Here is a 12,269-nt window from a genome sequence, read left to right as displayed (position 1 = left end):
TTCGGACCACTGCTGCCTCGCTACTGGCATGCGGCGGGAGAAGGAATACGAGCTTCCACTTCAGACCACTGCTGCCTCGCTACTGGCGCCGGGCGGGATCTGTCCGCCTGGCATATGATTGATATGTCTTAGCTCTGCTGTGCATGCACAATTTACACGGCTCATTATGTTTACTTTCACGGGAAAAAAAATAGGGAAACTTACTTTCTGGATGCGCCTCGTACTTGCATTGATTGGTTGTTCTCAAAACTGTGGGTGCATCAGCGGCATCAGTGACCCAGATCCTTACCATAGCTGAGGTTGTAAAAGAACACTCAGCACATATACACTATATAGTCAAACGTCACTGTACACCCAGTGCTGTTCACTCCAAAGACACCAAACAGGTAACTAATAAGAAGTCAGACCTCTCTTCGTTATTATTACAGCATTTACTCTTCGGGGCAGGCTTTCAACTAAGTTCAGGTATATTGCTGGCAGAATTATTTTTCTATTTGTCCTGTAGCCTCGTGAATAGTTCATGAGTGGTTTTCGGTCGAGTGGATCTGGCACGCAACCGATGCTCCTGTTCATCCCAAAGATGTTCTGTGGCGTTCCAGTAGGAGCTTTGAGAGGGCCAGCTAAGCACATCCATCCACCTGATTATCCTTAAACCACGATGCAATGGATTCCAAAATGTTGCCACAGTGTGGGCAGCATGCTATTGTATTATATGTCCTCATAAACGCCACTGTTCATGTTGGCATTGACCAAAACTAATGGCCCGAGCCCAAACCAGGAAGAACAGTACCAGACCATGACACTACCACCACGTTCACTTGGGTGTCCGGTGACTTCTGGCTATGTAGTGAAGATGTTACATTGGAAAATGTTACTTTGAAGGTAGACAAGTGAAATTCTGCAAGATGATAGATAGGTTATTCAAAGTGGAATATAAACTGAGCACTTGATTTTAGGATACTAGGAATTGGATGTTCACCAAATTGAAAAATTTTCAATGAAATGAAATTCAGTGCAGTAATAGCCCAAGTTTATTCAAAAATAATCAGACAGTGATACATTAAATAAAAAGCCAAAAGTTGATGGTAATTATATTGACTACTAGAAAAGTGATAGATATTATGATGGTTTATTCCTATAAAATCAATGATATTATTGATATTAAGAAAATATACAAATAGTATTTTGTGTCTTCAGTTTTGTATGTAGGATTGATTGATTTGCTATATTTTACTTCGATTCTTGTGCCACTTTTGGCTAATTTGCGAAGATGGGAATGAGTGATGATATGATGAAATTGATGAATACACACTCACAAACATCCATGCCCAAGCCGGGACCCTTGGCATCATCACGTGATGTGCTAACCACCCTGCCACGAGGGCCGGCTTGTATGTAGGAGTTTCATTCAAAAGCAGTAAGACATATCTGGTCAGTTTGAGGAGATTTTTTCTTCACTTCATCCTCAAATCTGTTCAGGAGTCATCTATAATAATGAACATGCTAATAACCAAGTTTGGTTTGGTTTGAGTTTAAAATCCACTTTATGCACAAAAAGGCTAATTGGGACTGGACTTACAGTTTAAAGTGGGATCTGGCCACCTATGTAATAACCAAGTTTTAAGTGCACTTATTATTCAAGTCAATCACATTTGTTCAATATTGTTCAAAATAAATTAGCAATACACTATAAAAACATTTTTAATAGAATCTATCTTATCAAAAAGCTGGTTCAAGGAAAAAGAGAGAGGAAGTGGAATTAATTTTCATTCCAAAATCCTGGCAAGTACAACAAACACATTTTGGATGTACAATGAAATTTCCTGAATTTTCCCTGGCTTTATATCTCATAGATTGACTTCCTTTCACTTCCACAGGTTTTACAGTCTGTGAGAAAACTGCAGAGGTATCTTAAGTGATAATTACATTTTTAAACACATTTTGCTTCTTTCTCCTTGTCTTACCAATTTGCCACATTCCCTTCAATTACTTTAAATTACAACTATTACCTGTACAGAACAAATGTGTAAAATTTAAATGTTAGAATATAAGGATCTCTCTAAATATATTCAATGTATATTGACTAAACTTGGCCTGAGAAAGATTTAGTATCTATGTATGGACGGTTACATTTGATTCACAAACACAAAATAAAATACACTGAATAAAAACAATCTGTTTAAAATAAATAATGTAAAACACTGCATACAGATTGATATAGTCATCACATCACTAACACATAAGGCACACAGATTTACCACTGCATTGCAAAATCAGGTACATTTCTGTGAAAAAGCACTGTGTGATTTTTATGGAGTGAAAACTGGAGTTAAAAAAGTTCAACTCTTGTGCACTAGATCACACACAACTGAAACAGTGCAAAAATATAGTTCATCGATGAAGAATGAGCTGCTCAATGAAATCTTGTTGCTCAGCTTCGGTCTTCTGTAGCGACTGGTGCTGAATCCTCAACCTTTCAAGTTCTGTTGTTTTCTCCATAATCAAAGCCTGGAACACAGAAAGTTATCACTACTATATATAATCATTTGCAGGGTGCAGCAAGTGAACCTGACAGTTTTAATTACAAATAAAAACAAAACTTCTTCATGCAACGATGTCAATTTAATATATGTTGTACTACATCTCAAAGTATTTTAGGAAAATAGTATGACTGGCAGTTTCATGCAGTTTCTTGATGAGGACAGTTCATGTTTTGAATAACACATCTGTGAGATGCGCCAACTGAATCTAACGATTTCTAAATCAACATTGAATGGAAGTTGCACAAAGTAATGACATTCAGATGTTCCGTATCTCAAAGCAGGAGTCAGCACAACACTGTGCTTTTGTGACTGAGATATATTTCATAATCAATGTGTGGTGCCAATGCAGCGTGCCTTCCGTTGGCACTTTAACATTCACCATAATCTGCATGTTCCAAGTTGGAATACCATTTTACTGTGGGTAAGGAACTTCAAGGAGACCGCATCAGCAATGCAAAGAAAACCTGGTGCAGATCATAAGGTTCGCACTCCCGAGAACATCGAACAAGTTTTGACGAGACCTCACCAATCAAGCCATTACTCTGGAGTTGTTCACTAAATATTGCACAATGATTAAAATTTTCAGCGAGTTATGCAAAGCTTCAGAGAAAGTCTACGTGAATGTGTTCACAATAACAACGGCCACCCCACAGGTGTGCTATTCAAAAAATGAACTGTTCTTGTCAAGAAACTGCCACTCGTGCAATTTTCCTAAAATGATTTGAGATGTGGTACAACATGTATTAAATTGACTTCGTTGCATGAGAGAGTTCTGTTTCTATTTGTAATTAAAAACTGTCAGGTTCCTGTATATTAATGGATTTAGATAAGGCATAACTTACAATACATGCCGACATTTCACTAAGTAGCCCAAGTCCAGTTTTGGCATGTACTTACTTATTTTACTCAAACTTTTGCCTTATCATGTGGCTTCTTCAAGACAAGAATTGCCAAAGTTTAAAACATGTGAAGGTAAGTGCATTAAAAAGGTTAAAATTGAAGATAAAAGACAACGCAAAGTGCCCTGTCACTACTTCCTACTTTATCTCAGGCTGACAACTGACTATCTTATTCAATATGGCTGCCAGGAAGTAAACATGGATGCACTTCACGTATTGTGACATTGTGTCCTTTGTTTTTCTGGATTCCAAACAGAAACTCTGCATTTTTGTTGGTAGTTCTTCCCAATAATAATAATGCCATCCTTTATCTAATGCTTCTGCATGTTCATTTAAGTTCCATTATGTTTGTAAGATGGCAAATGACTCTCTCACAAGGAGTTTAATCGGTCTTTTTGAGCGTCGCCACCTTGTAATCAAGGAGTCCCTGGTTCGATACCCGGTGGAGGCACATAGTGGTTCGGATCACACTTTAAACTGTAGGTCCGTTCCCGATTAGCCTTACTGTGCATAAAGTGGACTTAAAACACGAAATCAATCAATCAATCTTTTTGCACTTACTTCCTGTCAGTCAGGCAGCCATATTGAAAAATATTTGCCAGCCTGAGATGGAGTAGAAAGCAGCGACAGGGCACTCTGCGTTGTCTTTTACCTCCAATTTTAACCTTTTAAACCCAAGTTACCTTCCCATTTTTTAAACTGACTATTCTTAACTCCTGAAAAAGCCACATAATGTGGTGAAAGCTTGAGTAAGATAAATAAGCCCATGTCAAAATTAGTCCAGCTAGTTCGTGATTAATGGATTTATTTATGTAAAAAGTAGATCTACCTTGATGCTATATGAAATTAGGGACATCCTTCGTTCTTCTCTCCTGTGACTAAAACCAATGACACTAAAAGTAAATGCTTAATTGACTTCACTGATCTAAATGTTTTAATTCTAGTGTATGCACAAATAGATGCAACTTGCAACTAGGTATACCTAGGTACAGTTTTAAGTGGAATTGAACACAATGAAATGTATCCCATGTGGACCACGCTTTGTTTTCCTGGGGATTCCCTGAAGTCATATGATACACATTCAGTTTCTGCAAATGGACCTCCTCTCCCAAACAAGGAGGAGGACTGGGGGAAGGTGAGAGCTTAATGAGACATTTATCAAGATTGTTTTAATCCTGGAGTATGATATTTTATAAAAAGGGTGTAACAGTAAATTTAGAATCAAAATGACACTAAGAAATTGTGCCTTCATGAAACACTGGGAAAAGAATGGGAAACTGTCACATGGTGGCCACTCTAGGAGCACGATAGAATTCAAATACAATTCCCGGTTTTTAAGGCAAATTTTCCAAATATTCAAGGCTACAAGCAGATGTCTTCTCTATTCCAGCCTTAGGTATTACAGCCTCTCAGCCCCCCACCACACACACAAATATATTAATAATATAAAGGATCTGTGTGTTTCCAATCCTATTATTCAATTAAACGGTATAAATATATGTATATCTAAATATATTTAATTTAAGGTACGGAGTGTTTCTGTAACGTTACATTTGCCATTTCACATATTCAGGCTCGAAATACCTCTACAAACGCAAGTCATAATTGTTACGGGACATACTAATCTACAAAAAAATGTTAATATATAAGGATTTCAAACTCAAATGTAAGTAATCAACTTCAAGATTATCTTGCAATAATCTTCCGTCTGTCTAATGTATTATTATGCAAAGGACACTAAAAAAGTAAACAGATTGACAGAATTCTGTTTTATTTTCCACACAGCTTTCTTTTCAAGGAATTCCTGGTGAGTAGACCTGTGTCAAGAAGGTGCTGGAGATGTGTGGATGAATCATTGATGAAAAGACCAATTATAATGAAAATATCAAATGTAAACTACAGCCACACATAAAGAACACAATCAACGACATGTGCATACACTATACTGATCACAAGCCCAACTGGCGGCTGACCTACTTTTTGCTACATAGCTCTATCTGTCCACCAATCGTCTTCACGGAGGTGTGGCTCGATGAGTGTCAAACAACCTCAGTTGCAAAGCAAAAGCTCTAGGGGTAATATCTCTGCAAAGTGTACATCTGCTTTTGTTAGTTATTTTTATTGGCTTGTTTGTGCAGTGCTTGGGTGTTTTGTGTACTATTTTTTTTTCCATGATTTTGTACTATTGTACAACTTTTATCCAGTAATGATGCTGTTCAACTCTCTCTCTCTCTCTCTCTCTCTACCCCCCCCCCCCCCATTTTACAGTATGTTTGGCAACATGCTGTGTATCCGATGCTCATTTGTTTCGTCCTGCCAGGAACTTTCGCTTTCGGTGCCCTGTGACTCGAAAATGCCCGATTTAAGTCGAAGAGAATTCAACTGATCGCTGATTCGTTGTTTTTCAGCCACCAACTTGAATTGCAAGTGGTATAGTTGATCAAACACAATAGCTTTGTACAAACTTAGCACCTATCGCCCCAAACTTAGCACCTATCGCCCAGAACATGCTTTATCACTAATTTCCTTTCAGTGTATGAGAAAGTTTTCTAGAAAAATAATTCCCAATATATATATATATATATATATATATATATATATATATATGTGTATGTAATGGATAAAAGCAAGGAGAGCCAAAAGAACTGTAGAACTTTCTTAACCTTTAGCAGATGGGAACCTCTCTGGTATGTTAGACTCTCGGGATGGGAACTTTTCAGGCACGTGCTTTTCAAACTTCGTGCGATGTACAAAAAAAATCATAGCAAGAGAGATGAAATCAGTTTTCGACTTAGAGGGAATGACAAGGCCCTTACAGGAGGTAAATTTATGAATTTTACCTCCCAATAATGAAAGGTAAAAAACAAGTTAACCAAAATTTTACACACAAATTCATATTTGGCATTCCCTCCCCAGGTGGCCAGCACAATAAAGCAAAGTGAACAAAAAAAAAAAAGTAGTTCCAAGCAGTGGTATATTCCTACAACCATGCCATTTATGGCTGCAAAAATCTGGAATGCTCTACCTAAGAGCATGACAAATAGATCAAAAGTAGAGTACTTTCAAAATGAAGTAAAGTGGCATTTCCTTTTAGCAGAGCAGAGATTGTGTTCAAACATTATGATGTAACTTGTATGCTTATGTTGTTTCTTTGTTTTATATTCTTTTAATTTTACTATCGTTTTTATGTAATTGTAATTTTCATCATTTTTTTTATTTCTATGATTTTATCCATATTATATGCATAACAAATATGTGATCAGTATTCTGTCGCTAAACCGTAAATTTTATATTTTATTATATTCTATTACTATTGTAACCACATATCATAAATGTACATTTAAATGTATTCCATGACATGAGGTAGGTGGCAGAACAGCCTCAGGCTGAACCTCGCCCCGGAAATGAAGAATTTGAATAGAGAATAAAGTCACATTGAAAATAGGGGGGGGGGGGGATTAATAAAAATGTATAAGAAAAGAAGTGTAGCTATCTCACAGTACAGATGGTACTACTTTACTATACCGGAGACACCTGTCAATAATTTATTTCGGACTTTTTTACATTGCTAACGTACTATTCTGCATTCCGGAACATTTATTTAGGTGAAATAATGAATTTCTAACGAAAATAATGTCTATTTCTTACATTAACGAGTACTTACTGTTGTACCTTGTTTCCCACAAACCATCCACGGTTAGCCCCAAAAACCATTGACATTAGCCCAAAAATTCACGATAGCTCCACGAACCATCACGGGGACGAGGTATGTCTACTAGGTTAGGTTAGGACTGTTAGGTTAGGTTCCATTAGCACTCCTTTCATTCAATTTAGCATACACGGACAATACGAGAGCATATTGTGCTCTCGTGCAGAAAGCAAATGGCGGCAGCAGCAATAGTGTGTCAGAAATAGATTTTTGTAGAAAACCCCATGCATTTGCATTAAAATGGTTCAAAACTACATTCCCGAACATCAACAACGCTACAGAAAATGATTTGCATAACGGTATAGTAAAGTGTTACCGTACAGATTTTATGAAAAATCAGTTCTTTCATCGATCATATGGATGATGGATGCACCTAATTTACAGGGAAGCATGACCAAAGACTACTCTTCAATTTGAAAGGGGGGGGGGGTGATTGTTTTCAGAAAGGCATGGCTGCTTGTCCGGTGCAGCATCTCAGCCAGAATGACTTCACACCAGTAATACACATTGTTTGGGTTAATTTACTTACTCAAAGAAGATTTTCTATCCACATAAACTATTGCAAGTGCCGCAAGTCACATTTAAAAAACTTGTCCAGAAAAGAAAATCATATTCAAATATAATGTTTACATTAAGAAATTGCATTTGAAAAAACAACAAGAACATTGTGATTTTTTCACTTTCATAATTATTACCTGTAAATTAAAACATATCAGCAAGAAGAGTAATGCCACATTCATGTGTTACTTTTAAATAACATTAATATAGTTTATCTAGGGAAAAATTAACATTTCCAAAATGCATGTGTTAAAGATAGGAACAATAAATATTTGTCTTGTCATTTCAATACTTCATACCTTTATATGTATATAAATGAACAAAAAATACAGAATTGAAATATCTTCAGTACTTTTAGAGAAATTACATGAACCAGGAATCCTCAAATGCATAACTTGGGTGGTTCTGTTTGAAAACAGCCATTTTGAAAAGATTAAATGAGCACTAATGAACCGCCTATTTTCCTGGAACCTTCATCACAACTAAAAAATTCTGTAACATATCTTCAACAGGGTATAGTTTCCACCTGGGCTCTCCATGAACCACAGGTTAAGAACTGATGTAATGTTCTGAAAAACTCACCTGCAATTGTTGTTGCTGTGCTTCTCTCTGCTTTGCAACAGATTTCAATAGATTCCTTGCACCAATGGCCTTCATTTTCTCCCTTTCAACCTCCTTTGATAAAGCATCCACTATTTTTATGAAACCATCTGCTATTTTCTGGAACTCACTTATCTCTAGCAATTAAATAGAAGAAAAATATATTTAGTTGCCAGGTGCATTATTAACTATTTCTTCAGTAAAACTGGCTTTAATACACAAATACGAATAACCATAACAAATATATGATTATATGATAGAGATACTGCTTGTACTTTTAGACATTTAAGAAATACTACACATCCATATATTGGAGCTGGTGACCGACCGTACACCCTCGAAAATTCCAACTTTTCCCTTTCCAATCTGCACAATTCGATGTTTTAAGGTGTGTAATGATGATTTTAACATGTAGAAACCACAAATAAGTGAGATATTTATCCCTGAAATATGACTACATATCCTTCACATCGACCAGTTTTGTTACTTATTTGAAGAAATTTTCATCATAGTACGCAAGAAATCAACGGTGGATATTGAAGGATGCTTTGTAGTTGGGGAAAGAATTTTTGAGGAAGCAAGTGTTTGTTGCTGGTGTTTATGTTCTGAATTAATCGAAACAAACATGAATTTGGGAATGGTTGATACGGCGAAGTGCGGGTGTTTTACTGTTTGTTTGAGTTCCACTATTAAGTTCATTTTTTGCACAGATACGTTAATCAGGCCTGGACCTATGGTTTGATGTGGGATCTGAACTTCCATAGAATGTGCCTACAAGTTGACGTTACCACTATGCCATCGGGAAGGTCTTAGGGGTGTATGTATTATTTAGCAATTTAAATCTGCTTCGTTTAGTTCTAGGGAAAAAAGTGTGAAAATTAAAATCGTGGGACCGACATCCTATTTACCTGACTTTAAACAAGTTATCTCGTGGAGGGTTTGTGCGACACTTCCAGGAGTTTGGAATTTATTGTGATGTGCATGTGTTTCTGTGCTTAGATGGAGATTTTAATGTTTATGTCCCCTGCATCATAGGTGCCAACTTAGCCTAATATGAATTGGGTGAGGGTGGGGGGAACTGAATCAATAATTAATATAATATATATAATAGCTGTCTATTTAATCGCTTGCCATCTTCGTCAGTCCACGCTTTGATACTGATGCAGGCTCTCTATTGAATAAATCATAAATTTGAAATATCATAGAACAATGTAACATGTTTTGTAGCACCTTCACCTCAACAATATTTATTGCTAAGAGAACCTAACCTAAAAACACATGCACTTCTTGTGTGTGTGAAGTCACAAATCGTACCACATTAAATCACTAATAATTCACTTATAATGCATTTCTGCATGCGAAAAAGAACCAGAAACATTCATATGAATGATAATTTTCCAAACCCACTAAAAAAATTCAAGTTTCTCTCAGGTGTATGTAGGGTCATATATTCTTTTGAATTCAGGAAGGGGGGAGCTACATAATATTTTTCTTAAATGTTAAGAAGATAATGGTTTCCTAACGAAAATAACCTCTAAATGCTATTGTATTGAATGGCTGTTGCAAACAAAGAATCATTCAGTAGGAGTACATAGAGGAGAGGGGGCGGGGAGGGGTCATTCCCAAGAAAAACACAGTAAATAATCACAAGACTCTGAAGTGTGTGTTCACAGACATCCAGAGGCTCAAGTTCCTTTTGTTTTATTGCAATTTCATAATGCTACGGATGCAATTTTAACATGGTTCAATTTCAATTTACGGTACTTCTGTTAACACATACTATGAAGTTTTAGCGATTACTTAAGATTTTGTTTAATATATGCTTTTGCAGTTAGGTTAGGCAGGCCAGGTTTGGTTCTGTAAAGTCTCTAAATGCATTGGGTAACAGTTTCATAGATCGGAGACACATTAAAATCGGATCTTTTGTGTTTCGCATGGTTCGTACTTACCAATTGTGTATTGCGGAACATAGTTCACGGTGCCATTATGCTTTTTACACAAAAACAAACACAATTTTTCACATTCTGAGTGCATTTTTTTATTCCTTTCTTTGCTTCCGGAACACACAATATGGCGGGCACATCTTGACTCACGTTGTGGGTATGCAGTGTTTCAACCTTCTGCACCAAAATATACCTACTATCGTGTTCGTCACCGGTGGAAATTATACATTATGCACGGGTAGCTGACGTATAGCCCGGGTAGCTGATGGATAGCCCCACGAACCATACACGGATAGCCCCACAAACCATTCACGGATAGCCCCATAAACCATTATGCACGGCAGCTGACAGATAGCCCCACGAACCATTCACAGATAGCCCCACAAACCATTTCTGATAAGGTTAGGCAAGCATAGTAAAAAAGGGGGTTGAAACACTGACAGGGGCTTACGTCATCAAACGTACGCAGCATTCGGTTGTCTTAAGGCAAGCAAATGAAAGCAATGGCAATTTTGTGTCAGTGACATATTTCTCTTGAAAAAGACATCATTTCCCAGTCAAATATATTCCACGATGAACGAAAATACCTCAATGAACGTTGCAAACCTTGGAGAAACTCATTTCCGTAAGTAGTTTCTTGTGTAAAATTGAAGAAATGTGTCTCCGATGTATCAAACTGTTACCATGCATTGAATTAAGGTTCCAATTTACTTCTACATTAATTCCCACTAATATACGATACTTACAGTCGCTTGTCAACAGAAAATACTTTTGATACTAATCTGATATTCCCCGGACATATTTCTTCATTTTTACAGAAGAAACTACTTACGGTAATAAGTTCCTGTAGCATTGTCTAACATCTGGAAGGTGCTCATTACTTTAAGGAAGGTTCAAATTCCGTGTGATGATGAATGCCAAAATTCTACGATAATAGTCCTCCTGCTACGATGATTTGAAAAAAAAATCAAAACACAATCGGAACCGTTACCTAAACAGAAATCGAACCATATCAAAAGATTCGTGTGTACCATGATTAGTTCGGAAGTAAACAATCGGAACTTGGACTCCACAATCGATTAGTACGTCCGTTCAAACGAGACACATCAAATAAGTATAATATTATTGCAATATTTTGTGTTGTCAGGTAGTGTTATTAAAAAATAAAGCGTTGTAAACATTATTTTCGACCTCGATATACTTCAATTCCTTCTGGCAAATTTAATGACCTCTAAAATTGGTCCTTGCACTTCATGAAACACTAAATTTCAATAAGTATGAAAACAGCATCTCATTATATAGTTACTATCTACAAAATCTTTGCAATCTTCTTTCGGTAACGGTAGTATAAGCCGGAGACGAATTTATTAAAATTTACAGGAGAAAATACGAGAAAGTACTTACGGAATTGCGTTCTTGAGGACTTTCTGAAGCTGGGGAAATTGTTTTTTAGAATCGTGCAACGTATTTGGCCTGTAAATAAGGTATTTTTCGTCAATCATGCATCTCCGTTGTACGATAGCACGTGCCGCCATTACCGTCGACTACGTGAATCAAATGTTCTGTGCGTTCGGTTATGTAACCCCCTCACAGTGTAGCAACCACGCGGAAGTTTGACAAGATGAAGTGTGAGCATTTTTTTTTTTCCAACGTATGGTAAGACTCTAGTTTACGTCCTATTCATAAGGAATACGTGTCATATATCGTTGGAAAGCTTATTTTATAAGGAATTCAACAACGTAAATCCGAAAGCGAGGAAAAAATTCCTGAAGGAGTAAATCGAGAAAAAACGATGTTGTCCGGATATGCGCAATTGAACGTACTGAGGAATTTTTTAGATGATGAAGCACATATTTAGGGGTGAAATGAGTGCTAATGGAACCTAACCTAACAGGCCTAACCTAACCTCATAGGCATACCTCGACCCCGTGAATGGTTAGTGGGGCTATCGTGAACAGAAAGTGTAAAAAGAAAAAGGTACTTACCCGAAGAGATGCTGGGTGCCGCACCACGATCG

At 36.9% G+C, this 12,269-nt stretch overlaps 1 protein-coding gene across 1 annotated transcript in view; it reads right to left on the bottom strand.

Annotated features, from left to right (window-relative positions):
* Positions 1-1,020: 1,020 nt before the first annotated feature.
* Positions 1,021-12,269, bottom strand: part of IFT20 (intraflagellar transport 20) — a 12,250-nt gene continuing 1,001 nt past the window's right edge. Inside the window, exons 2-3 of the mRNA XM_083128391.1 lie at positions 8,292-8,446; positions 1,021-2,508 (exon numbers count right to left, since the gene is read on the bottom strand). Of these exons, the coding sequence (XP_082984517.1) occupies positions 2,392-2,508; positions 8,292-8,446 (272 nt within the window). The 3' untranslated portion in view covers positions 1,021-2,391. The remainder of the gene's footprint in view (positions 2,509-8,291; positions 8,447-12,269) is intronic.

The sequence above is a fragment of the Lepisma saccharinum genome, chromosome 9, assembly GCF_977018435.1.
Source record: "Lepisma saccharinum chromosome 9, izLepSacc3.1, whole genome shotgun sequence".
In the NCBI taxonomy this organism is placed as follows: domain Eukaryota; kingdom Metazoa; phylum Arthropoda; class Insecta; order Zygentoma; family Lepismatidae; genus Lepisma; species Lepisma saccharinum.
Note: the sequence above shows the minus strand (reverse complement) of the source record. Positions and strands in the feature narration are given on the sequence as shown.